At 41.7% G+C, this 27,120-nt stretch overlaps 1 protein-coding gene across 1 annotated transcript in view; it reads right to left on the reverse strand.

The window, feature by feature from the left end:
* OSBPL5 (oxysterol binding protein-like 5) overlaps positions 1–24,685 on the reverse strand; it is a 64,137-nt gene extending 39,452 nt beyond the window's left edge. Inside the window, exons 1-6 of the mRNA XM_009696071.1 lie at positions 24,550–24,685; positions 18,434–18,512; positions 17,719–17,722; positions 8,258–8,338; positions 7,489–7,590; positions 5,676–5,879 (exon numbers count right to left, since the gene is read on the reverse strand). Of these exons, the coding sequence (XP_009694373.1) occupies positions 5,676–5,879; positions 7,489–7,590; positions 8,258–8,338; positions 17,719–17,722; positions 18,434–18,512; positions 24,550–24,685 (606 nt within the window). The remainder of the gene's footprint in view (positions 1–5,675; positions 5,880–7,488; positions 7,591–8,257; positions 8,339–17,718; positions 17,723–18,433; positions 18,513–24,549) is intronic.
* Between the last annotated feature and the right edge of the window lie 2,435 nt (positions 24,686–27,120).

The following is a 27,120-nucleotide window of genomic DNA, read 5'->3' on the forward strand; positions in this document are numbered from 1 at the left end:
CTCTGTTTATTCAGATCCTCAGGAATTCCAGAGTCTCATTCCTGTTGCTTAGGACAAAAACAGTCAAATATTTTCTATTAGCCATCTTTGTGAAACACCTGAATGGACTGTTCCATGTGATGAACGTCAAGTCTTTCTGCAGCCTGACACACTACCAATGAAACACCCTTTATGTGTCACCATAAAAGTGGCAGAGCCCACACCTTGTGCTGTGAGTGCCTCTAGCAGAGAGGCAATGGAGGCTTTTCTGGAAGGAAACAAAGGGGAAACTCCATCCTGCAAACCTGTCTGTGGGAAAGGAGGAGATGGGGAAAACCACAGGCTGAGGACCAAAGGTCTTCCAGCATGGGCACTTGTTGCTGGATTGCAGTCCTTCACCTCTACATCCAGACCCTTTGAGGACCTTTATGCCATGGTGCCTGGGGTGAGGGCCACTTCAGGCTTTAACAAAAACAGGCTTTGCTTGTTTGCATTGCCTTTAGTTTAGGAGATGTGGCAAAAAATATTATAGTGTCTTGTAAACATCCTGCCACAACCAGCATGACCCTCCAGAAATGAATCCCAGGAAGGCAGAGTCCATCTTGGATTAGGCACTTCTTTGAGCAGAACCACAGGCTCCCACCTTGATCTCCTCCCCATTTTCTACTCTTTTGAGCTCCAGAAGCTGCTAAGAAAAAGCAGTTACTGTACCTGGTGAGCACAGCTTCATACTTTCCATGGTATGGACTTTATGCTATCATCTGGCTGAAATAATTAGGAGTCCCTCCTCCTCCCTTACATTTCCAAAGTGACCCAGCCTCCTCCAGTTCCTTCTCTTTCTCACTTCATAACAAACTACATCAAAGCAGATCCTTCTTCAAATATGTAGACATCATGTCAGAAACAAACGCAGAGCAGAAAATGTCACCAATACTCACATGAACACTATGCCAACTGCAGGGTGGAACAAGCAGTTTTCTCCAGGACGCTCAAATACACATTTCCTTGAGTTTCTACAGAATACCACACAGTGCTGAAAATCTGTAGGCAATTTTTTGCCGTTTGAGTATGACTCTCCTGCCTTACATGGGCCTTTATAGTACCCCATCCTGCTCCTTCAAAGAAGGACTTCGCCCTAGCATTAGTTTGTAAGCAGGGAAACTGTGACTGCTACTGAAAACTGCTCCTGTATACAAGTGTCTGGTAGTTAAATGGTGGTTTTATCTGGATTTTTGTTTTTGAGTTCCACTCAGGAAACCAAAATTTGGAAAGAATGAAGAGTGCAAGCACAGGACCAGCATGAAATGGTATCTGAGTGTACACCATGAAGATGCAGTGCTTGGAAGGCAACAGTCTCCAGTCTAGCTTCTTGTCTTCACATCTGTGGGGTTCTGCTGCTGCCAGGAGAAATTTGGATCTTTGTTACTCACTTCTTTTTCCCCTCCCCTCTCTCACAAGAGGCTCACAAAATTAAGACTGTTTAAAGGCTTAATAGTCAGGACTGGCAAAGTTGAGATTTGATTAGTAAACCAGAGCAGAGCAGCTTAAGACATTACTAGTGATGTTAATGCAATCAGGCATCATTGCTGATGGCATTTTTCCTTTCAGTAGCTTGCAGCCGAGCAGGGTGTTCAAGAACTGTTGATAACACCATTACTTGTGTTTTCAGCAGAGAGGTTGATATTTGCTCCACTCGAGGAAAAACCCCACAACCAAACAGTACAGATCCAGAGAACAGCTATTTAAAAAAGGGGGAGAAGAGATAATACAAGGTTTTAACAGACATTTAGGCATCTGGAGAGACACAAGGAGCAGCCAGGTCACTTTGTCAAGGAAACGCATTCAATAGTAAGGCATCCTCATACATGGAAGGGGCTGTTTCCCACAGAAAAGAAGAGGAGAAGAAGAAAAGAGAGGAGGCCATAAAAATAAAGTCAACATCTCCACAGAGTAAATTAGGTTCTGTATCTGCATGGCAGAGACAACAATGCTTTCTGTCTCCCAGCCTTTGAGCATCAGGCCTGTTTAGAGTCTAAGACCTCCAAGACAATGACCACCTCTCACTAAAACTGAATGTTATCCCTGCTGCTCCAGGACCTGGAGCTCAGCTGAAGCCTCTGGACAGTACAACTAAGAAAGGATCATCCAGATCATTCCTGTCTTTACATTTGATTTGAGACTCTAAAGGCATTATTGAACAGGAGTTGATCAGGCTTTGAAAAATGGAGTGGACTCACACTGGTTTAGATAGTATGACAAGACATCTAGCCCTGGAGAGTCATAAAACAAAGCTTAGAAAAGGGGAAAAAATCCCTTTTGTTAGCAGTACTGTGGATAACCATAAGGATAAAAATTAAAATAACTGTGCTGTATTATGAAATAGAATAAACAACTGAAAAAGCAGCAGCACAAGTCCATTACTAGAACTTTTTTCTTTAAAGGAATGACCAAAAGTTCTTAAAATCAACAAAATTCAAATTATATATATTCCCAGATTCAGTGTGTCTGACCCCAACTCATTTAGCGGTCTAAATAAATGTCAGAACAAGCTGCAGTCAATAAAAGCCTTCCCACACCACGCTGTGCAGCTAGCTTCTGAGCAAGCTCAAAGGGAAATACGAACTATTTGAGGACATTTTTTTGGGACAGCCGGGCAAACCCTGTCAGCTGATAGCCCTACACTCCCTCTGTGAAGCAAGAGGACAAACGCCCACACCCTCACACTAATTACTAGGTTGGCATTCCCCAGTTTCCTGCAGTCATCTCGGCAAAAAGTCTCTTCCCTGAAGCAGCGTGGGACCACGCTGCCTTCATGCGATGGACAAAGTGTCTCTGCAGCAGTATTCAGAGCAGGAAGGGCAAGCTTTTCTTACTGCCGCTTGTGCTGCTGACTGATTTTTGAGACCTTAGTGGTTTTGGCCTTGGGTTTACAAAGGCCTGGGCAGAGCAAACAGGTAAAAGGTCTAATCCATTCGCGCTGTGAAGGAGTTTCAGGCTAAAACCCTCAAAAAGCCAGGGAAGCAGTGTAGAATAAAGGACCCTCTTCCCTCAGTGATAGTCTTCTAAGATAGCTCTAGACACCAGAGAGCTTTATAGGAAAAACAGTTCCCTGGTGCACATATTTAGCTTTCAACTGTAAGTAATGGTCTTACATTTTACCTATCGACCATTTGAAAGACACCCCAAAATTTCATCCTGCTCTAACTGAAGTTAAATGACTGCACATCAAATTTAACTGGCTAGCACCACTATAAATGCCTAGGGCAGTGCTTGAACCATATATTTGTACCAGGGCTGAACCCCCCAGTTAGATCCAAACATCTGCTGAGCAGCCAGGCCAACACGTACAAAGGTGCTCATTAATTACTCTGAGTGACCTGCAAGTCCGCTGATGTGAGTCAATGCTTGACCATCAACTCAAGTCTGGAAAATCTTTGAAATTTTCACAAGGCATTTCAGCCAAAAGTGGAAGTTGTTTACCCAGATCTTATTTCTATTGTGATGGACAATAATTTACGCTTTTTGCTTAAGCTTGAGCTAATCTATATTTGATGAGAAATAGGATCTCTTTGCACAGTTATATATAACCAATTTGGATCAGTCAATTCTGCTCTGGTTGCTTTAAAAGGCGGCCATGAAATGACATAAAATGAAACAGTATTTTTAGCAGTTTCAGCCTTAAACTGTTGTCAGAGTGCAGACAGCTTCTTTGACATCAATCTACACTAGTGGATTTCTTCTTGATGTGTATTTTGGTGTTCACTTTGTGGCTGAAAGCATCTATCACAGATAACAATCCAGGCTGAACTCAGGTTTTAGGAAATACCCTATTATGCAGCTCATATGTAGCTTTCTAAATAGCTGTCTCAAGTGACTTAGAATATTACTCTGACTTCAAAATTCAAATCTCTTGAGACCTCCTGTAGTCCACAAACATTTTCAGAGATATATTCCCTTCATATTTAATAAACTAATTCCTATTTCTATCATATTTTGTCAAGAAACACAAGAATTAGATATTCATAGACATGCACAAATACATACACATATTGATAAAAAAATCCTCTTTCTTTTGGATGATTCGTATCAAGGGAAGGGCATTCTAGCACAACACTTCAGATCTGTCAGTGACACAAATTTTCAGTACCTGACTGCACTTTTGATTCTACTTTTTCACTACCTCTCCTGACTGTGCTTTTCAGAAGAATTCAGCTGACCTGTCAAGTCACAAGGAATTTTTTTGTTGATGGACAGCAAATGATTGACTTGCTTCTTGGGTGCATGCTCTGAATTAAAAAAAGCATCAAAACTTTCAAAACTGAATAAGAAGCAAAGTAGCAATGAAACCTTTGGGATTTGAAACAAAAGCAATGCATCTAGGCACAGATCAGAGCTGAGCTACAGTCAGAAAACAGCAGCTTTTACCCATGGTCGTTGAGGTTAACTTTAATTCTCTCCTCCTGCCTTATTAAAAATGGCAAGACTTTTTATAGTGATTGTATAGCTGTGTTTAAAACTGTTCAATTAACCGCAGGGATGAGCAGGAGTGAGCCTGCTTGATCTGCTCCCCCAGGGCTTCCCCTCCATTTTGTTATATCTTCTGATGCCAATGACAAATCCTTCAATGCTTTGGCACGAGTCTTTCCAAGTAGATATACTCTGCTGACCACCTTGCAGCAAGGCACTAGCTTGTAATGCCTTGCTTACACTGGTGATGTCTCCTAGAGAATTTATGTCTGCAATAACTCTGCTGAGTCACTGTTTTTAATGGGAAAGCAGGAGTTCAAGAACATTTAAGTTTTGTCTTCAGGTTATCCAACAGATGTTGCTCTCACTGCCTCTCAGGAGGTACTGGGGTCTTCCTCTTTGCTCATAGGCATTAGATAATTTTTTTCCTTTTGCCTATTCTTAAAGGAAAGAAGAAAAAGAAATGCAGTGCTCTAAAATTTGCAGGGAGTTATTGCAAGAAGTGTGAGAAACTATTAATAATTTGTGTTACAGGGAGATCCAGAGGTCACACTGCAGGAGCTGCTCCACGTACAGGAAGAGACTCTCTCAGTCTGTGAGTAACAACAGCCTGAAGAACAACTCAAAGTGAAGGGGAAAAAACCTTGCTATTTTCATTTCAAAGGAGAGAAAATTAAGGTAACCTATCCAAAGTCACACTTCTGTGCAACAGTGAAGGCTTGAGCAGACCACTGAGTTCCAAGTTCAATGCAAACAAAACCAAACCTCAAAGGCATTAGAAAGAAAAGGTAATTAATCTGATTTTTGTCACTTTGCCAGCCCTCTTTCAGTGTTGTGTAAAGCATTTGGTGCTTCGTATGTCTTTGTTTTGGGGAAGTCAGTTAATTGGGTCTCTTCCTCATCTCTTTTTAAAGATGTAGGCCATGGCTTGACATAGCTTCTAGTATTGATTTTTTTCCTGCACTAACATGTTTCCCCTTTCCTCAGTCTATGCATGCATTTATATACCAAGAATGACACATTTGTATAACTAATCACAATGCACCACGTTCCTTTGATGTCACATCATGACCAAGTGTCGGTGCCTTTAATCTTTTTATGCACTCAATTCACCATCATGAACAGCAACTGAATAACTGCAAATCTAGATAATATCAATGCTAGGTAATACTAGTGCTCAGACACTTTGGTGACCAAGAAGAGGTTGTTCGACTCATCAGGATTGTTACCTTTACAGCCCAGATTGATTGATCCAAAGGATGAAAAAGTTTAAAACAGAAGCCATCCTTTTTGGAGGGTCTCTCGATCAGCTCACAAGAATGGAGCAAGATAGTCCCAACCCACTGTCCGATCTTTGGCGTCTTATAAATCAGCAGCACTCCTGGTTTCAGAACACACCACAGCTTGGTCCAGCTCTTCAGAGTCCCACGAATCTGGAGGGAAGCAGGGAGAGAACAAAAAGCTGCATTTGTGTTGCTCCTTAAAAGAAAAACAGCATTTATTCAGTACTTACACAGTATTTCCAGTATGTTTCTCCCAAGGCTACACTACGATACACTTTCTTAGGAAAATACACTGCATTATCTAAACAGTCTTAGGGATCTCATAGCAAAATCCCAGAACTTGTAAATCTGGCTATCAGAATCTAGTCTCCCTATTTTTATTACTGGCTTAGTGTTAGCAGCTTGCTTAATTTTTTAGGCAAACAGCACTGCTGGCCCATGTGAGGGTGATTTGTTAACAATCATGGAGGACATGCCAATTAAAACATTGCATAGAAAAATGTTATAGCTAGTCTAACTCGACTTTTAAGTTATTTTAATAGTGTTCTGCAGAACAGAGCTATTAATGGGTTTTGTCAAATACCCCATTTTTGAAAACACCTTCTCCAGCTGGTTTACTTCTCTGTCAAGCTCAATGCATGCTCTCTCTTATATAAAAGACATTAAATCTGATAGCGTATTTTAAAGATAACAGCTTTAAGGATGGGGAAGTTTCTCAGTAAGGTTAGATGTTGCCTAAGGTCTTCTTGTCTTCAATGTACATAGGCCAAACCTCAAGTCTTATGTCAGTGTTCTGCTTCTGTGGCCCAGCATTATTTGTTGCTGACTCAGAAATTTCCAGCCACAGCAAACATGCAACAGGTATTTTGTATTTAAAAAAATATGAACATTTATCTATCATCAACACTAAACACTATGGAAGCCTTTTGTTGCCAATCTAACTTCTCAAATAAACCATGCACATCTCACTTTTCTGGTCTCTAACACTGATTGTAGAACAATGTTGGAGGTTTTTCACACTGATCAAATGCGATTGTATTGTTTTATGAAATCCCTAAGTTACTTTTTTTTTTTTTTAAAAAAGAGCTATGTGTTTCACAATGTTTGGAAATTAAGTTTTGCCATTACAAAAGGGGCAATTAATTCACTGTTAGTCGAGAAGACCAAATAGCCTCAAATGAGGAGAAAAACAGTGCTCAAAGGTAACATCTCTCAATGTCAAATCAAATTTATTTTGCCACATACAAAGTTTCAGGACTTCAATGAGAAGCTGTCACTAGTTGAGTCTTTGCACAAGGAGAAATTACAGTTGTCATCAGGTCCAATATGTTTCATTCTGTGCTGTGACAACATAAAATCCAACTGTCAATAGAACAAGCTGTATCTGCCCATTTCCAGGCTGTTACTCTATTCCCTCCTCAGTACAAAAACACATCTATGGGAAGAGGCCAGCAGACTTTCAGAGAGGAAGAAGGAAAGAAACATCATTACTTCCTTTCGTACTACACAGTTTTTGAGACCTTGCTGCTACGTAAGGACATGGAATAGATGGACTGAGTTAGGTTAAGATGGAAAGTAAATGTTCCCTGTAACTCCACTTTTATAGCAGTTATTTAAGTATGGCTTTACAGCAACTTCAACTCAAAATTATTCAGTCTTCCTTCACTCAAAAAAGTGCTAGTGCATACATCTCGGATACATCAACTACTTCTCACATATTTTCTTACAGCCTCAGAAGCAATTGGTCTCTATTAAATACCTTCAGCCAGTCTGCTGTGATCACTACACTGGGATCCTTTAGAGCACTGAAGAGTTGTTTGGTAGCTCTTTTCTTCTCCTGTCTGTAATTTTTTTTTTGTACCTGGTTGAGAACAGAGAAAATATAGCAGCTGTAACCATGGCCTCTTTTGGGGAGGAAAGAACATAATGCATTAAGGACAGCTATGTATAGCACAGCTCAAACTTGACCCAGCACAGGTTCCCCCAAAATGAGCACCAGGAAGAACAAAAACATAACGAGATAGCACGCATTTTCTTTGCTCCTGAAGTTCCATTAAACATAATCTAATTTGGCTTTTCTTTGGGTGGAATGGAAAAAGGCTGAACACGCAGTCCTCCCCACCCTTCAAATTAAAAAGATTAATTCTAATTTCATCCAAACCAAATTATTTATACTTTTGGTTTGGTAGACAAGCAAGTGTTCAAGCAATAATTTGCTCAGACTGCCTAGGCATACCCCTCCTAACAAGACCAGTGAAGGATTACAGTCCTCTTGAGGTGCCTAATGGCTCTGGAAAATATGAACGGAGTGAAATAATTACACTAATTTGTTCTGTTTGCAGTTTATAATCTAATCCTGTATATAAAGCCTGTAAATGCCCTTGGCCTATAATGACTCCTAAAAGAGCCGGAGGCTTCTCTGGGTCTTGGGAAATGACTCAGAGTAGTTCCCAATGGTTTGTTTGGAAGGTACTACTTGTTTTGCAAAAGAAAGTCAGCTGATGCTGACTTGGCTGCTTTGCACATACCTTCAGTGTTTCCTTCTTCGTGAATTTGGCTGTGGGAGACACACACTCTTTGTCAGACCCATTGCAAAGCTTGTATTCGATCTAAAAAAAAGACGGAGAGAGGAAATAGGAATGTGTTAACATGAAGATGTTCAAGTTATGCTCTAATGAAGCGCTGTCTATATCTTCCAGGAATTCATGAAAGAGCTGATTGCAGACTTCAGCAGCAGAACACTAGGCAGGCGCAGAAAATGCATATTTGCAGTACAGTCCAAACTTTCTTTTTATATTCATAATTAGTTGGGAAATTCCCCATCAAATTTTCTTCGTATTTCTCCCATGCAGATACTAATCTTCATAAAACCAAACCATACCAAACCAAACCAAAACCCCTATTCTTATTCCTAACTTTGAAAACTGCCCATCTCTTTTCAGATCTGAAAGCATTTCAATTACTGGAATAAAAATTATGGGGAAGCTGGTATAGATCTTTCAGAACTAGACTTGATATTGGCAATGACTGTTGCCCTAGCTGAAATGTCCAGAAACAAGACTGGGCAAGAAACGACCTAATCATGTTACAGATAATACAGGAAATCATCATCATCTTGGCCTTGTGAAGCGAGGCACAAAATGTACAGTCACTTCAAATCATGTTTGATAGTGTCAGTGTTGTTTAAATTCATTTTCAGAGGCTACAGACTGATCTCATGATTGTGCTGATGGGCTGAAAAATTGCTTTACTTTTGTTAGACATGGTCACAATATTACTGTTCCCAAAATAACGTGTGCTTAGAAAGTATAGCTCTCTGGAGCCCAACTCACGATGAGGACCCCTACTTGGATAGGTACTGTCAGCAAATTGTCCAAAAACTGGGGAGGGTTAATGGCGTGAGAATTATGGTACAGTCTGGACTCTGCTACTTTTTATGTGACCTTGGGGAATTGACTTTCTCTCTTTGTACCTCTTTTCCTTCCAACCTTTAATGTGTCCCACGCATTCAGATGGTGATCTTTTGAGGTCAGGCACTGTCTCTTCTACTTATGCATGACAGTTTTATAAAAAAGTTCAGCCCTTGGCCACCTTGATTTAACAAGACAGACATAAAAATGAGCTGTACTAAGGAAAAAATGTATCAAATATAGTTCCTATTTATAAATTCACTGCTATGATGTGAAACAAACCCACTGGGCTCTGAGACTCTCTCTCCTTTATGTCATAAGTTGATGTAATCATTCTACAGCACCTTCAGATTTCAGAGACCCACTTTCTTTTTCCCTCCCAGTGACACAGAAACCTCTCTGGCTACTATAGCCACAAACCATGCTGAATGTTAGTGTGAGCAGGGAAATAATGACAGCTGGATCAGTTCCTTTCACACAACCTAGATAAAAACACACAAATGCATGACCAGATCACAGCAAACAGGCCATCAACTATGCTTTGGAGGCTGTGGCAGAAGCAAAAACCGGTGATAAGGGTGCATGCTCAACTGAGCAAACCTTTGTGGATGATGCAGGATTAGAAATTATGGGCAGAAAGTGCAATTTGAAACAGAGCCAGGGTCACTGTAGAACCTATTACTTGTTCTCACATACCCTTATAGTAATATTTCACTAAAAACAAAACTACAAGTGATACTTAAGAATAAATAGAGAAATGAAAATTCTACGACGGTGCATAAAGACCAGTAAAGTCCCTGATCGGACTGTCCAGTTTACAGGTCAACTTGGCATTGGATCCACTCAAAGAAAATGCCAGCTCTTGGACTCCTGCAAACTATTCAATATTTATCACTTCTTTTTTTTTTAATAGAAAGCTAAGCCTGCCTCCTCTACCTGCAATGCAGTCTCTGATGCTTATTTTGTATTTCTGCACATGGGACTTCACTGTAAAAATACAAGATTTACAGTGGGGACATCTGAGCAGAGAACTGTGCTCACAGGGTCTTTGTCACATTTCAAAGGGCAGTGATAGACATTTGGGAGACAGAAGCTTTTCTTTATGAGGAAACATTTCTAAGTGCTTAAATGTCTCTGAGCGAGAGTCCTTCGGAATTATTAGGAGATTATGCTTTCAAGATTCCAGACGCGTGTCCTCTGAAACTGGTCAGAAGAATCCACCCCCTTTCTCCCAGTTAGCAGAGAGAATGTCCTGTCCTTGAGATACAACTATGAACCAACTGTTTATTGGTAATTTTACTCCCTCCAGCCTGAGAGATTAGATGCAGGGAGAAATACTGCATACGATTCCTCATTAGCCAGTGTGAGCAGCAGAAAAAGCACAGACATCCCGGAGATTCTGGGAAATCCTGCTCAAGTGTCTGCAAAGCATCAGGATATAACAAATGCTTTTTGCTTAACTAATTAAAAAAAACTACAGTCACTTGTTGTCTAGACAATTACATCTTAGCACTTATATAAAGAATAACATTTTGGCCCCTAAGATCACTTGGCCTGAGGAAATTTACTTGAAGATGAATTCAGAAAGGCTTCCAACAACCGCCCCAAACCATGCAAACCTGAGCCCTAAACCCGCTGCTCCTGGGGCACAGGCATTAACACAGACAGAGGCACTTTCACTGCTCTACCAGCCACACCTGCCTCCTCCTGAGTCTCTCTGGGTCATGCTAAAAATAGAGTTAAACAACCACAAGACTTCAAACCTGGGACAGAGGTTTGAAGAGAGACACAGAGAGACACAGAGAGACATTGATTCTGCCTCTTCAGGAGAGCCAACTTGTAGCTCCACGACCAAGGACACCGCATGCCCGACGCCAGCCGATGCTGCTATGCATGTTACAAAGCCACAGCACACAACAGCAGATGAAGGGGTAATCTCCCCTTACACCACCATAACCTTTAGGAGCTCAATAAATACAGTGAAATTTGCCCGAAATCATTACAAACCGCTCTAAAATGGTCAAAACAGCTGGATTAACAGCCTTGCAGACTGCTGTGGTGGGCTCCTGAACCACTGTGCTGTTCCCTTCAGGCACTGCCTCCCTCATCTCTGAGCTACATCCAGACATGCTGAATTTGCTAACTTTGCTTGTAAAGGGAAACACAGCCACAGGGATGGTGCACCCTAAGACAGGCTTAAGAATGGATGAGAAAGAAGCAGTTGTGTAAGTTCCTCACTGTGAGAAATAGCACAGCTCCCCGAGGTGGTTGTAAAATGACCAAGCTTTATGAAGAGAGAGAAAATGTTACTAAAACCAAGCCATGGTTTTAACTAGGACCCATGGACAAGCTTTCAGATGTGCCTAACCTGGGACTTTGGTTTTCAGAAACTTGATGCTGTTCCCCAGTTATCTTTTTAACGAGGCAAACTGATTGCTTCTCCCTGCTGACTTTCCTTCTTATTATGCTTATGAGGATGCATCACTACAGATTCTAAATAGCAGTTTGCTTGCAGGTGTTCTCCAGGTCTACAGAGTGAAAAGCACTGCATTTCTGGGTTTAAAGTTCCTGCCTTTTCACAGGAAAGGTGGGATCTAAGGCCCCAGGACTGCATACCATAGGCCCCCAGGCTGCTGATAGCAATGTACAGTTCCTCCAAGTTTAACCTGCTGAGTAAGTTGAAGTAATATGATTTCATGTTTCAACATCTATCTGTCTTAATAGTTTTGATTGTACCTAATGGCATACATAAGACTCAGTAAATCCGGGCCATCAGCTTTAAAGATCCCTAAGACACAGCAGGGCTTTACATTGCTAAGACACATCAAGAGCATTTAATGATGTCCTTCTATAGCCCTGCCTTTCTCAGCCTGGCAGAAAACTAAAAGAAGCCATTTGTCATCACAGCCAATCTTTCAAGGACACTGGGATAATGCTTGTGCAGGAGATCAGAATCTGGCCCTCTCTCTCTGCAGCGACACGTGAACAATATTAACCAGAGATGAGACTTTGTACAAAGGGACGGTACGGAATTGGTGTCCTTTTTAAAATTAAAAAAAAAACTGGAATATTCTAATAAGAAAGCTATAGGTATGTTTCCCATATACTGGTTCTCATAATCGCAAGGAGGGAAGAGTGTTAATCTGTCAAAAACTTTTTACCAGGGCATGAAGCAGCACTTGCACGGGCAGGAAACTGTTGTCCCTCTTTAGTTCTCTAACCAGATCTGTCCTGTCCAGGATGGAGTGATGACATTGCCAGCTGACGACGGGCTGCACTGTACTCAGAGACATACTTATCCCAGTTAAGTTTCTGTTCCCTTTCATCTCAGTCATGTAGCTCTGGAGATCCACTGCTGATTGTTAGCAGTTATCACAATACCCTTACACTTCTGCTAGGCTTTGTAAGAGAGCGTACAGAGTCCTCACAATAGTGCTTTTCTGATCCAGTCTCTTTTTGGTGACTTCATTTCCAGGAGAAACAAAATCTTTTCACAGAAAAACAGTCTGTGATTGACTCTGGTGTGGGGGATGCCAGCCCATCCACATGCTGTGCCTTGGAAAACAGCAAGAGGAATATCCTGTTGTTTAGCACAAGCAATCGTTGCTGCCCGGGATGAACACAAAAAATATGTAATGAGAGAAAAATAGAATTACTTCAAATCAGAACATTTAAATAAAGTCATTCTCAAGCTGTGGTCTGCATGTTAACAGCAGTGACAGCTTATAAGTTGCTCTTTTTTTCTTCTTTGCATCCAAGTGAGAGAAAGACAAAATCAGATGGGAATTTGAAGACAGAACAAAAGTAGCTGGGGTCATAAATTATGTTTCACAAAAGCAAAAATAGTGATCACATGGGAGACAGGTCCTTGCTCACATGTAATTTCTTCAGTATCTTTTCCACTTATAATTGCCACAGATCTGTATCACTGCAGAAATAAAAGAAATTAAACAAAAGTTCTTGAAGTAGTATAAACCCTATGGAAAAACTGGGTTTAAAATTAGAAGGGAAGAGCTGCTTCTTACTGATGTGAATATTCACAGGTATCTCCAACTGCATTTAAACAATTTTGTTTTCAATTTACTATAAGCACTTCTTTTTAAAAACTTTTTTATTTTGTTGTGAATTAACAGCTTATCCAAAGCACAGTAGAGCCACTCTTACTGACAAACAACCTTTGCATTAGGAAACATTACCCTTCAATTAATACGCTGCTTTACAGCAAGTTAAATAATCTTCACCTAAAACTTTCTAGTTTGCAAAAAAAAAAAGCCTCTTATTTCCATAATGTTACAAAGACACATCAACTGTGTTTGCAACAGTGAAATTGCACAATGATTAGCAAAAATTGAAAAGTCTGTACAAATAAATAGCTGACATGACAGCAATACCTGGCGAAAATCATTGCTGAAGTTCAGCTATCCAAGCAACTCCAAATAACAAGTCATATTACTGTTTAGTGGAATGCTTTTCTCCACTATGTGAAATTATAGTAAAGAAAGAAAAAGTCACAGACCTCAAGGGATTGCTATTTGATCACTTAAGTGTGCCTTCATGAGAAGAAGGTTCTGCAAGTTTAGAATATTTAAAGAACATATTAGGCAAGATGGGAAATTGCACACTGAGAAAGATGCTGTTTCACATGACTGATACAGTCGTAGTGCTAAGCAGAAACCTGCAGCAAAGCTTTGCTTTCCCCTCTAGCTATAGGTACAGTTTTTGTTTCTAGGCTGAGTTTAAACAAAGTAAGCAACGAAAAACAATTGGACTTTCAGCTTAAAATATACTTTGCTAAATTGTTTAATAAATATTTTCCATTTCAGCAGCTCCATTTACCCTAATCTCCCCCATTGGAAACACTAGAGTAAGGAATTATGATCACCAGTGACCCAAGGTGATATGATAGGACTGCCATGCCTGACCCAAAGCTATCAACTTTGAGACTTCATTTCTGAAAGCAAACAGGTATTGCTGTCTACATTCCCCAATGTGAGGCACCTGGGAGTTTCAGGGCTTGTATGCACCTACACAAGTTAGGGATGCTCCATGTTTCCGATCTCTCAGTGCAAAATCCCACCCCTCTTCCATGCGATTTTCACAGGATACTCCAGGCTACATCTCTGCTCACTTGAAATCAGCTGCAAAGCCCTCTGTGGACAACAGTGATTACCTTATAATGCTTCACAAGGAATTGAAGAAGCAAGGTCTACCTGAGTCAGAGTGTAAGTCTTGATAGAGATAACTAGCTCCAAAATCATTCATCCACAACATTGACAGCATAAAGTAAGGTAATGAAAAGCCAGCAAGGGTCCAGTTAAGCGTAACATCACGTGGAAGGGCCAGGTTCTCCTATAAAGCTGTGCTTAGCACACACAGGGGATGTTTTGCTCCTGAGTGTCTCCGAGATGATTCCTGCAACATCTGGATCTCTCTGACAACCAATTCCTCAATTTGTTGGCTAAGGGAGAACAGAGGGAAAGGCACCCTTGTAGGTTGCCAGAGTTGTGAATGATCTTTTATGATAGTCCCACATGTAATCATGGCTGGAATTAACTCTAGAGGTTAAGAGCATGATTCATGGATCTAGAAGGATGAGCTTGAGACAGCATGCGAGCTGTAGCTTAAATCTCAAGTGATTGGTATGAGCTGTTTCAAACAACTTGGCAGCTAAAATAAATTTCTAGCAGCCACTTAGATTCATATTTCAGATTACAAATCACACAATAAAGACATGAACAATCCAGGCATGTGGAAAAACTCATTCACGATGAACAAAGCAATCTAAGCTTTGCCCTCCCATAGGTCATATAACTCTGCATGCAACAGCCACACTACTACAATGTGATAATTTTAGACTTCATTGTAGCTAGAGTGAAGTACCACTGAGCACCAGCTTCAAGATTTTTCTGACTATCTCTTAAAATACACTTCCATTCTTTGTGGGCTCTGCATACATATCAAGATACCCCAGCTGCTCTCCAGCCAGTAGAATAAATAGGTAAGCACAGGAAAGGAAGAAAGATAAAATGCAACACTGCATACTGCAATACAAGGTGCCTCAAAAGATACTAACAGTGCCAAATGAGGCACAAAATGAGAGAAAAGCATCTCCTGTCACTATCAGGCCTGTGCTAACTGTACAACCTGGCTGCAGAGACGAACTTGATGCTTAGAGACAGTTGCGTGATACTTTCACACCCCGCTATGAGCACTGGTCCCAGAAAACAAGACTAAAGGGCTCTAAAAAGAGAGAGAAACTAATATAAGAAACAATCTGAAATAAATAAGTTAATTTTTTTTTCCCCTTGAAAAAGGAGATGAAAGAGACTCCACTTAAAAAATGAAATAGGAGAAAATATGCTGCAGGAAATTTAGCAATGTAATATGTAGCTGAACTGTGCCTTAAATTTGTTTTAATAAAATCTAGGGTGAGAAGTCACAACTGAAATCAGAAATATGAATTGCTAAGAACTGTGCAAACTTACTGAAAGCAAATATTCCAGCATCAAATATTTTACTGTCTGTACAGATAGGATAATCGGGACGTGTTCACACTTCAGATATAGACCAGTACTCGCTCTACGAGCACAGGGTAGTGTGGTTGCAGTTAAATGGCTTCACAGCTCACAAGTTCACAGATGTTTATAGGGGTTTTAGGAGATATTCTGCTTGGTGTCTGCTAACCTGGGAAACCTGCAGCCTGTTCCATCATGCAGTGTGGACATGGCCTGAGTGAACAAATTGTAGAACCATGTCCACCTCACTGATGAAGATGTGAAACAGAAACGCAATTAATCTGCCTGAGGAAACTCAGGGACTCCAAGTCAGAGCTGGGAATTCAAGGTCCCCAAAGCCCCAGTCCAGGGATCAAATCACTCGACTAGCTTTCCTTTCCTTCTCATTACTGGGTGAAAAGAGTCAACGTGGTGTGGTACACCAAAATAGTGCTGCTGGAGGAACACTGATTTCCAACAAGGTGTGTTATATCCACTGTGCCAAAAGAAGGATAAGTATTCATGGCACGGATCTGTTACCTAGAACATTTACTTTTGAATCCATTAATTAAACCTGCACACCCTACAGTTTGGTTTCTAAAAATTATTTCCCCCCTGCTATCAGGAATCTAAACATGACCCAATTAGCATACATGCTTTCCTTTGATTCAAGTAGGTGGAATTGCTATTTATTTTTAAACTGAAATACTGTCACAGATCCCTACTTACAGTTCTAGACACCTGACAGTAAGATTTCATTTTGTAGCCTTATAGCTGAGTGGACGTGAAAAATGAAATATTAAGCAAACTGACTACCAGTTTGCCTAAATTTTTAAGGTACAAGACTTTTCACAACAGGGACTCCCTACTGTCACTGACACTGCAAAGTAAGACAGAAGAAAAGTTATGTGGCTGGAGAAGAAGAGTCGTGTACAACACAGCAAGGCGAAGCAGAGTAAAGTGAGAACAACAGGCGCTACAGCACAGGTCCACTGAGGTTGAACGTCTCCGAATCAAACATCGTATGTCTAAGCAGAACATTCAGGCAGGAGAGAACAACCTACCTCTGGACCATTCAGTAGCCAAAGCAATTGCCTGCCACACTGCAAATGAATAGGCAAGTTGAAGTTTGGTGTTTTGGGGTCCTCATATCTGTTCTTAGTCCATTTGTGTTTCAGAGAAATTTTGGCTATTGTAAAACCAAAGTCTTGGCTTGGTGGAAGCAAAGCTTGTGTCCAGGTTCAGACTCACATTTGTTTTGAATCACAGATCTGATGCAGTTGTTTTGTGCTGTGCATTTTCTATTTCTTCTCCTTAACAACTGCTCGACACTGTCAAGGAGAGACCCACCAATGCCTCTCAGGTGCACACAAAGCATGGCAGAAATCTAGGTGGGCACCCAAATCTTCCAAGGGAGCTTCTCTTAAAAACACACCCATAGGAGACTAAACAGCAAGGCAGGCCCTGAGGCCATGCTCTCATCCAGATACCTCTCATAAATGCATTCCTAATCTTGCATTCATCCTGCATCTCAGAAATCAAACTCCCTTTGGGACAGCATTTCAGTGCTCCAAGTTATCCTGTCCAGAAAAAGTCCTTCTTCTTTACATTCCTAAGTCACCGGGAATTTAACACCACTCCTTGTAAGGCATGCAAAACATCTGGCTTTAAAACAAAGCCCTGGATGCAGTTACCTGGTCCTTGGGCTTCTCCACTGCCAGGATAAGTGGGAGGCTGGGTTTCCATGAGAAACCTGCCTGAAAAAGCAAAACCAAGGTTGGTTTGCAGCTTGCCAGGTTCCAGCAATAGTGGAGGACATGTACATGCGCCCTTGTTGCGTAGTTCCAAAGCTCCTCTCATCACCATCTCCCTGTGCTGACCTCTGCCAGGGCATCCCGGCAGAACAACCTGCAAGCTCCAGGCAAGCACAGCCAAATGTATTTGAAGATACAGAGCCTATTTTCATCTATTATAAGAAATCACTTGTCTGCAGCTGCTTCCTTCATGTTATATTTTCATTTCAGCTGGTGTCATTTGCATTTTATAGTTTCATAGTTGAATAAATTTAGTTAAAAATTTATTAACAGGCCTTGCTTCTATTTCTAGTTACCCTCCAGAAACATGTTAGGGAGCTGCAGCCAAAAAAGCCTGTATAGGAATCTCAAAGCCAGATCTAATTTATAAGGTTGATTCCATCTCTACAGAAAATCAAACCCAGGCACTCAGTTACTCTAGATGTAGAGCCAGGTTTTGAACACCCAGATCCAGAGTCTTTAGACCCAGTTTTACCTCTCCATAACAGGCTGGAGAGAAATGTTGTGTTCAGGAAATGTTGGTTAGTTTGCGTTCCTCTCCTGTTACACCAATTCCCAGAGCTCTCTCCCAGGATCTTGACTCACAGTTCCTGATGTTATGCACTACACTAAATATTACAGCTTTCTCTTCCAAAACAATTAAGGTTTATGATTGCCTTGCTGATCAGGAACAGCAGGAGACGTCTCTGCTGACAAAATCTACCTTTCAACTGTAATTATTCATATCTAATTACACTGCCAAATGAGGCCCAAATAAACAGCGTTCTTCTGCGGTAGGTGCTATCAAGTCAGAGGAAAGTGTGGGCTTCTCTGTCATCCCAACCATGCAAAAACATTCATTTTCTTTCTCTCAAAACACGCATGCTCAGCTCCTGCAGGAACAGAGGGAGAGGCTTTCTCAATGGCTTAAAAAAAAGAGGGTAAGAATGATTAAAAACAGCCTGAGAAGAAACGAAAGCAAGACTAGGGATGGATTCCTATCCCACAGTACCTTACTAATGGAGTTTGGAGTCTGTGGTGTCTCATCCTTCAGTGCTGACGGGCTGTTTCCTTCCACATCTTTTCCTGCAACAAATAAATGTAATTCAGAAACAGAGAAATTCTGTGCAAAACCATGGCTACTCATGGCCTTAAAAGGCCTACTGCTAACAGCAAACAAGAGAAGCTGTCATGAGCAGGAGCAGGCACACCAGGGTCACAGAGAGGGATCTTGCAGAACTTGAAATACCCTGGATCCACATGCTTGGGCTATGCAACAAGTACTGCTTAAAAGTTAGGTCTCAAAACACTGTGGTAAACCAACATGATGGTTGTAAAGTCCAGCATATGAAGGCTGGAAAAAAACAGAAATAAGGTTCCTTATGCATCAGCTCCCTTCTGTGTCTGTATTATGATGCAGTCTTTAATTACATTACCACAGTCTGTTCTTTTCTTACATACCCCATGCCTCATTCAATGCAAATAATAAACGGAATTCAGTTAATAAGCAGCTATTCAATACATTATCCTCCTTGGTCAGTATCTGGCAACTATACACAGATGCACTTGATAGCACGCTTTGTTTGACAAAGAATAACCACAACCATAAAACACTACAGAAGACAGAATGGCATCTAGACATAATTAGTAAAACAAAATACAAAAAACCTGCCGAAGATCAATGTCTTCAGACCAAGTTATTTGTTAAAATAAGAAACATTTTAAATTAACAAGTAGTATTTATGAACATTATGACATTTTCCAATCATTGTACAGATACATTTCCACTACCCAAATACACTGTTTGCAGTACATTATACACATTATATACTAGCATATGTGTGTGTAGTCCTAGTCCAAGCAATAAAATGTAATGATAAATTCTGTTCTTTTTGCCAACTGTAATCATGTCCTTGCGGTAAAAGAAAGCATAGAGCTTCTGTTAAAAAAAAAGCCAAAAAATAGCATCTGATGAGACTAGCTTTTTAGTGCCAAGACAGTCATTGTTATCCAATTGCAATGTAGTTTTCTTCTCAAAATTGTTAGCAATCAGACCTTCAGAATACTGGATGCAGTAAAGAACCACCGAGACAGTGAAATATAATCCATTTGTAGCACACTGCAAACATGGGAACTGTTAAAAATATTTTTAAACATTGTGTGGGCCAGTCTTGGAAACATCACCAAATCCAAAACCAGCAAGGGCTTCTCCTAAAGTCAGCAGAAGTTGTCACAGATGTGTCAGAAGCCATCATGTCTCCCAGAGTTTTCAGAGCAGCCATTTAAGAAGCCAAGCACCATTAGAAAAGCCAGCCACAGAAGTTTCCTAAAATATAAACATCCTTATGACCATGTTCTGCACTTCCATCGTGGGACATGAGAAAGAAAAAGTATGTCCTATTATAACCAGAACTGCAACTGTGCTACAGGGTTTCACTAGTACAGAGACAAGACAAAAAGCCCACACCCTTTTTACAGGTATTAACAGGCAGTTTGGTGTATCAACTCTTAAATTTAAGAAAAGGCTTCGTGGGACAACTGTCCCTAGAAGGTGTTCAACTTTCTACATGGTGACTAAGGGTGGTGAGGGTTTCAGATGTGTTTCTCACCCCATGACAGAGTGCTGCACTGTGCCACGTGCACGCAGTCGTGCTGACGCAGAAAGCAAACACTTCCAAGCCCGGGAGAAGAGGGACAGCACGTGCGTTGCTCACGTGGGGAAGTGAAGCAGAGGAAGAACCTACACAGTCACATAGGAAGGCAGTGCAACAGCAGGGAACCTACATCTTAACCTAGTTTCTTAACTGTCACTCCTCCCCTTGAAGCACTGAGCCCTAAATAACGCACTCAGAAACATCATGTCTGCTGGCAAGAGAAAATCCCAAGTGGGTGGACATTTGTCAGTCCCCTTGTGCTACCCTGACAAGTGGGATGGCCATAAGCACGGCCGTGCATGGATTAGGACATGTATCTCCATACTTTTTCTTTCTCCGATCGCGCTTTCCTCTCTATAGCCCCCAGTCTCCCACTCAGAGGCAGAGGAGGTTGGAATAAACTCACAAAGCCGCGTAGCTGCTGCACTTGTTTCCCATGAAGAGTTTTTTCCGCACATGTATGGGAAAGTAACATATGGTCTAAAAGTTCAAGTAAAGTTAATGGGAATCAGCCGCTGCTTGCTCTGAGGGAATGGCGTCTATTAGCATAACAGAATTCACATCCATTCTTTATTATGTCTCATTTCTTAAAGAAAGCTTAACTCCAAGCTGGTATGCATACAAAAAGCATGGACGTGAGAGACTTCTGTCTTCTCTCAGTAATACAGTTAAAAGGGTTTGCAACTGAATAATGAGATTTTCGCTGTTCCTGAGGTTCCGGACCATCATGCTCACAGAGTATTACAAAAAACGGGAACATGCAACTGTTCACTCTTACCATATCATTTACAAGGATTCATAAGATATGTTTATGGAGCAGCATATACTGGTTTCTTACACCAATCTCATTAAGCCTATTGGCACTTGTGAGGGAAAGGCTAGTTTTTGGAGGAGAGCTGTCTCCGCTGTCTGTCTCAAGCGGACTTGCTGCAGCTATGTGGAAGGAGAGAGCCAGTGCTTGTTTGGAAAGTAAAGTTCATTGAAATGATTTGCAAGTTTCTCAAAACCCCCCACACATATGTAAGTGCACAGAAAGCCCAAAAGCGAGAGTCCCACCCAGAGTACAACAGACATAGCCACCTCGAGAAAATAAATAGGAAACCACATAAAAACATAAAAGAAGCTAAACATTAACTGGCTATGGAAGCTGAAGTTCTTATCTCCCTGATCAAGAAAAAATAATGCTCACAAAAGAATTACAGCTGAATCTCTCCTGACTTAAAGTGGTGGCTGCTAGCAGGGCAAGCAAAGAAGGGTCCTCCACAAAGTAGCCCAGAAGTTTTGCACCACATAATGAGAAAGATTTTGGGAAGGGAATCAGTGGTGCTTATGGAAACAGGCTTCACCACATCCTGAAGAAAACCACCAACACTCCAGTCTTGCGGTTACAGAGTAGAATTACTGATACCTTCTTTTATCCCATTACTATCATGCACAGGAAAAATAAATATTTAGTTTCTTTCCAGAACAGTAACTATTCCTTTTCTTTGGTTTTCTGCTGGGCATCAATCCTAGAGGTGCACATTTGCCTTTCCCCTTAATAAAGAATGATACAGCGAGCATGACTGATCAATGCTAACAGGAAGAAAAATTCCTGGGTTATTGAGGAATTCATGATTAGCTCCCCACAGCATGAACTATTATTTTATAGGCTTTCTGATAAAGTATCTGGATGACTATAAGAGGAAATACAGGCTCTGATGTGTGGCACAACTATCGTGAATAAAACCCGTTACTGCTGTAAATACCAGCCACATGGCCCAATGTGTACACCAGACTGAAATTCAGTTCTGTGTATCTATCACAGTAAAATTCCCATATTCATGAAAGTACAACTCTTAGGATGCAGATAAGCTAATCTAAATTTTTATTTAAAGACAGTGTGTGATCTCGCAGCCTAGTCAAAAAGAGAGATTCTCTATAAGTTCTTTTAGCTACTCCCCCAATAAATTTTGTACCCTCTGAAAGAGAAAACAGAGAAAGATTCTCTCTCCTTATTGCTAAGCAAAAGACGGACATGGGCAAGGAACACGAATTTATGTCTCTCTAGTTTGTGAACTTCCTATAAAAAGAAAATGCATTAGCATTTTTGTATGCAAGTAAGAGGCAAAAAGTCCGAAGTGTTATTTCAGATAGTGCCCTCTGCTTTTCCCATCTGTTTCCTCAAAAAAAACATCCTCTCGCTGAACTCAATCTTCATAGCGTAGCTTGCCTGAGGTGTGAAGTCTGTCAGTCCCTTCTCACTGAATTATTTATTTGCACACCTTCATTGTTGGAGGGCTAATCCTAGGTGTTGGTGCTGTGAGACCTGCAGCTCCAGCCACTCCACAACCCACCAAATTCCTGACAGGAACTCACAGAGCTTTGCTGCCCACAGCACCCACCCAACACCATCAGCCCTCATAAAGAAAATCTGCTGGAGTCACGCAGCAAAACATGGACCACTGGAAAAGCCTCAAGAACTGAAAGTTCATGTAAAACAACAGAGAAAAATGGAGGACAGAGAAATATTGGATGCAGCTTATGGACAGAGACCTGTGACTTTTCTATGGTGATAGCAGCATCCTTCAGAGGGATGGGAGAAGGTGGGGGGAAGCACACGAGGCTCAGAGGAAAACAAGGCAGAAGCAGCAGCAAAGGAGTGAAAGGAGAGCCCGTCATGGGAAATGGCAACTGAATGTGAAGAATGACAGTTACTTCTTATGGGAAATGTGAGGAAAAAAAGGAACAAGGCAGCTCTGTGGGGACCAGGAAAGAAATGAAAGGAGTAAAAAAAATATAAGGATAGACAAAACCCCAGACTCTCTGCAAGAAATTCCCTGGCTGAAGTACTAACTTCTGTTTGTTTAAAAGGGATATTCTCTCCTTTACAAACACTTTGGCCTAGGCTCTTCCTTTGCAATACAGAGGGTTACCGCCCTCGCTGACGCCAGTGCTGGAGGTTACTTGGGAGAACTGCACAGCAGAACAAAAGCTCCAGCGTGGCTCAAGGCACTTGCTCTGCTGAGCCCAGCAAAGGCTGTTTGGTCCAGCTGCCAGCAGGCATCAAGGAGAAACAAGGTGATGGGGGAAGTGGAGGAAGAGATAAACTCTTGCAGCTACCTCCTCCATGCTGAAACCCTCAACTTTCCCTGGTTTCTGAAAGATTACAGCACTGAAATACCTCTGTGAGGAAGTCAGTAACTCAGCACTGAAAATGCTGTCAAGAACTGAAAAATGGGGAAACTCTCAGCTATGGCTCTCCATCTCCCCAAAGCAAGGGGAAGTGACTACAGCCTGAAAAATCAGCCCTTCAGCTCCCAAGGATAGCAGAAGTGAAACAGCTATTTACTTACCACACATTTGTATGGACTGTACTTACGGGCAGCTAGCTGTTCAGAAGTCCCTACAGGTTTGATATGTATGAGATTTTAGGTGTCTCATTTTAGATTGTTTTCAGTTTGATTACCAAAACGTCGTTGAAGCTTCCAGCTACCTCAGTGACAGCCAGGATTAGTCAGCACTGCTGAAAATAGGCTCCCCATTGCCTTGAAGCAGACACTCACAAATAGAAATACCTGCAAAATCAGAGGCCCTTGAAACCTTCGCACTTAAAGACAATTAGCTCAGGAAACCCAGACCTGGTTTTGCGCTACATCTGCAAAGCCCAGAGAGTCTGTTGGGTGTTACATCTATATGAACACTGAAACCTTTTGACAGATGCTATGTTCTTTCTCTACACATCAGTGTTTCGAGAGCTCACAAAGGTGCTGTGAGGTTTGATTATTTAGCACTGACATGGCAGCTGCAAATGACAGCTCTACAAACTTGTGACTGTTCCCTGAAGCACTTGTTTACAGACTGGAACGGAAGCATTGTTTGCAGACTGCAATCAAGGAAAGACTTGAATGTTTATTGTGAGCAACAAATTCTGAAATAATAAAATGAGCTCTATTTCCTTCAAAAAGGGTGCTGTGAAATTCAAAGCAAAAAAGATGTAAAGCCAGTCTGCCATTCACTGCAACCTGTCAAGATTCCTGGTACTTGTAGTGCTCGTAGATATTTACAGAACATTAACCACAGAAAGTCTGCTCTTGTAATATTTATCCTGGGCTCTAAATCTGAACAGGGAAACCTACCATTAAACATCTGCAAATCAGGCCAGTAAATCTTAAACGAGTCCAGTGCCTCAAAATGGAAGCGCCCAAAAACATCAGTCATTTTTGAAATGCGAGGTCATGCAGCATTCAAATAGTTACGAACCCCAACTCTGATGCTCTCTGTTCCCACTTAACACCATGGCAATGAAAGACAATAGCATCATGAAAGCAGCACTGCCTGGGATCCAGTAATAACTGTGTCGCAACAGCTTCTCTCTCTCTTTCACATTAGCTTGTTTCTCTTTGTTTCCTGGTAGCGTGCTAAAATACCTACTTGCAGTCAAGCACCTGAGACATGCTATTTTCTGCACTGACACACCAGAAACCAACCTGGGCTAAGCGGGTAGATGTCATTGTCGGTCCCGAAGAACAGATTGCGCGTCAGCTTGCGAGGATCGACCTTCTGAGGGGTGGACGAGGCCGGACAAAGGGAGAACCTGCGACGAAGAAAGTTCTCCTCCTTCATGGCATGAGCTGTGGGGGTTTTCTGAAAAGATAGAAATAACAGTTCATTTCAAGACACAGGAAATCAAAGTTTCACACCCAGATGACTCTGCTGCTTCAAAGCCACCTAATCCTATGTGGTGTGCCAGATCTTTTTATAGAGTGCCAGAAGGCTATGCAGAAAAGAAAGTGATATTAGTATGAAGCTACAATTACTGATTTGCTGACTCTCAGTATTTGTAAACTGCAGGGAAGCAGGACACTGCTCCTTGGTGAATTCAGGCAGTATAACACCCTCCTACCTACAAAGATCTATCTAGGATAATAGCTACTTACTGGGTCTATCCAGTGCACAGCAGCTAAAATCCACTTTTTTTTTCTTTTTGTAAGGTTTTGGAGTCTCTTTCATAAATGTAACTCCATTGGTGTCAGCAGAGTTACACCACTTCCATAAAAATCAACATTTAATCTGAGTTGCATGGAGGAAGACCAGTTGCATTGGCAGCAGAGAGCAGCAAGCAGAGATAACGCCAGTATCACGCCTGCCCTTATTTCCAATTACAGTACATATAAATAATTTCAGTTTTCTTTAAAATGGCATTTAGATCAGCCTTGCAGTTTGATCAATAAGATAAACTTTGCTGCTCTGTGAGGGTAAATGCATTTGTCTCCCTGAAAGCCTCCCTGCAGCCCCGTACAAGAGCCTACTGGTACTGTGCTCTTTACCACCACTTGGCTAACGCATTAGACTATCCTGGCTGGAATTAAAGGTTTCTTTTATATGCATCCAACAAGCAGTTCTTTCTTACCCATTACAAACAGATATTATGACTGTCTCCTTCCTGACTTACAAGCTTTATTCTCTCCCCATGTGCAGCCAGAGACAGGGCTCTTGCTAGTAGTAAGAAGCATTAACCCACCCTTTAGGTGGGCATTACATACCACAAGGTCTGCCACTTCTCTGGGGAACACTTACTGCAGTAAGAAAAACCCTTTAGGATGGTACATGTTTCCTGAAAAGAGCCTCCAAGTTTTCCCATCTGTCTTAGCCTACTGGCAAAGCAGAGAGGAAGTAGTTGCCCAAGTCACAGTGTAGTTCAGGAGGGCAGGACCAGCATATATGTAAGGTGAGCTGCGTGGGACTAGGCGGAAAATGGGCTGATGATGGGTTAGAACATCCTGCCCTGCCGCTCCTGCTCCCAGCACCACCCCGGTGCTTGCACTGGCCCAAATGCCGCAATGTAATGGGGAGCCCTCAGTGGCCTCTTGGAGCTGAGACACCAAACAGGGGAATGCCATGAATGCATCCCAGTGTGAGAAATTCCCCTCCTGTGTTTTATCTGAGCTCTGTCCCTCCAACTGCCCTGCTAATCCCTGTAGAAGGCAGTCTCAATGTTTCAGGTTTTGCAATTTTTTAAAAATTATTTACACAGCAGGCTGTATCAACTTTACAAACTAGCTGTGATTTGCAAGACAAGAAAGAATCTGCTCCTTCTTTCCTGCAAGAGATGGCCTCAGTGCCCAAGAGCTTAATTTGATCTACACCAGTTTGGACTCCAACAAGGAGCATGGGTTACCAAAACCACTTTGAACAGCAGGTCTTTCTGGACCCAGTTCACCATGCTGGGATGGGTTAGCCATCAGATGTGAGGGTCTGTAACATCCAAAAAGGGGCCAATGGCTAGCAGCTGGGGCTAATCTGAAAATGGGACTCCCCCAGCCCACACAGCTGCAATTTGAAGGGGATGCATGTCCCCTGCTGGACCCACATCATCTGCAGAGGATGAATTAAGGTCTGTGCAGTGCTTTGAGGACACAACGTTCCCTAAAAGCCCTATGTGTTACCATGTCCCTCCCGTGAAGTGGCTGTAAGACACTACAGATTCAGCAGCAGCATTTCACCATAACCACTTCACACAACTGTCGGTGAAAAGCTTTGTATTTGCGTGCCGGGACACTGCACACTGGATGCCACGGACCGACCCTTCGCACAGCACCTCACGCAAGGTTGTGTTTCAGGCCGATGACAGTCAGCTGAAATGATGCGGCTGCAGCACTTTCCACATGGCTGCGGCCCTGCCTCCTGTCAATTCAACTGCCCAGCAAAACCCCCCTGCAAATGTATGTCCAGGCTCAAAAAGTCCCCAGGTTCCCATTGAGGCCGAAGCAGCAGGTAACTTAGCTACCTAACATCTAGCAAAGTAAACAAGCCTTTTTTTTGCATAGATATTCTTGATTGTATACAGCTGGGTGGGGAGAAGATGCAAAATTAAAGCTAACTTTAAAAAAAAAAAAGAGAGAGAGAAGGAAAATGCAGCTAGTTAGGTGTCTGAAAGCAAAATATTTAAAAATAATCCAGGTCTAAATAGCTGGGTTTGGAATGTTAACACTGAGCTATTTTCTGCCCTTGTTCCCAGAAAGGCTGTCTCAACTCTCCATCTCTGGAACTGCTCGTAA

Source organism: Cariama cristata, unplaced genomic scaffold (genome assembly GCF_000690535.1).
Source record: "Cariama cristata isolate BGI_N322 unplaced genomic scaffold, ASM69053v1 scaffold16362, whole genome shotgun sequence".
Classification (NCBI taxonomy): domain Eukaryota; kingdom Metazoa; phylum Chordata; class Aves; order Cariamiformes; family Cariamidae; genus Cariama; species Cariama cristata.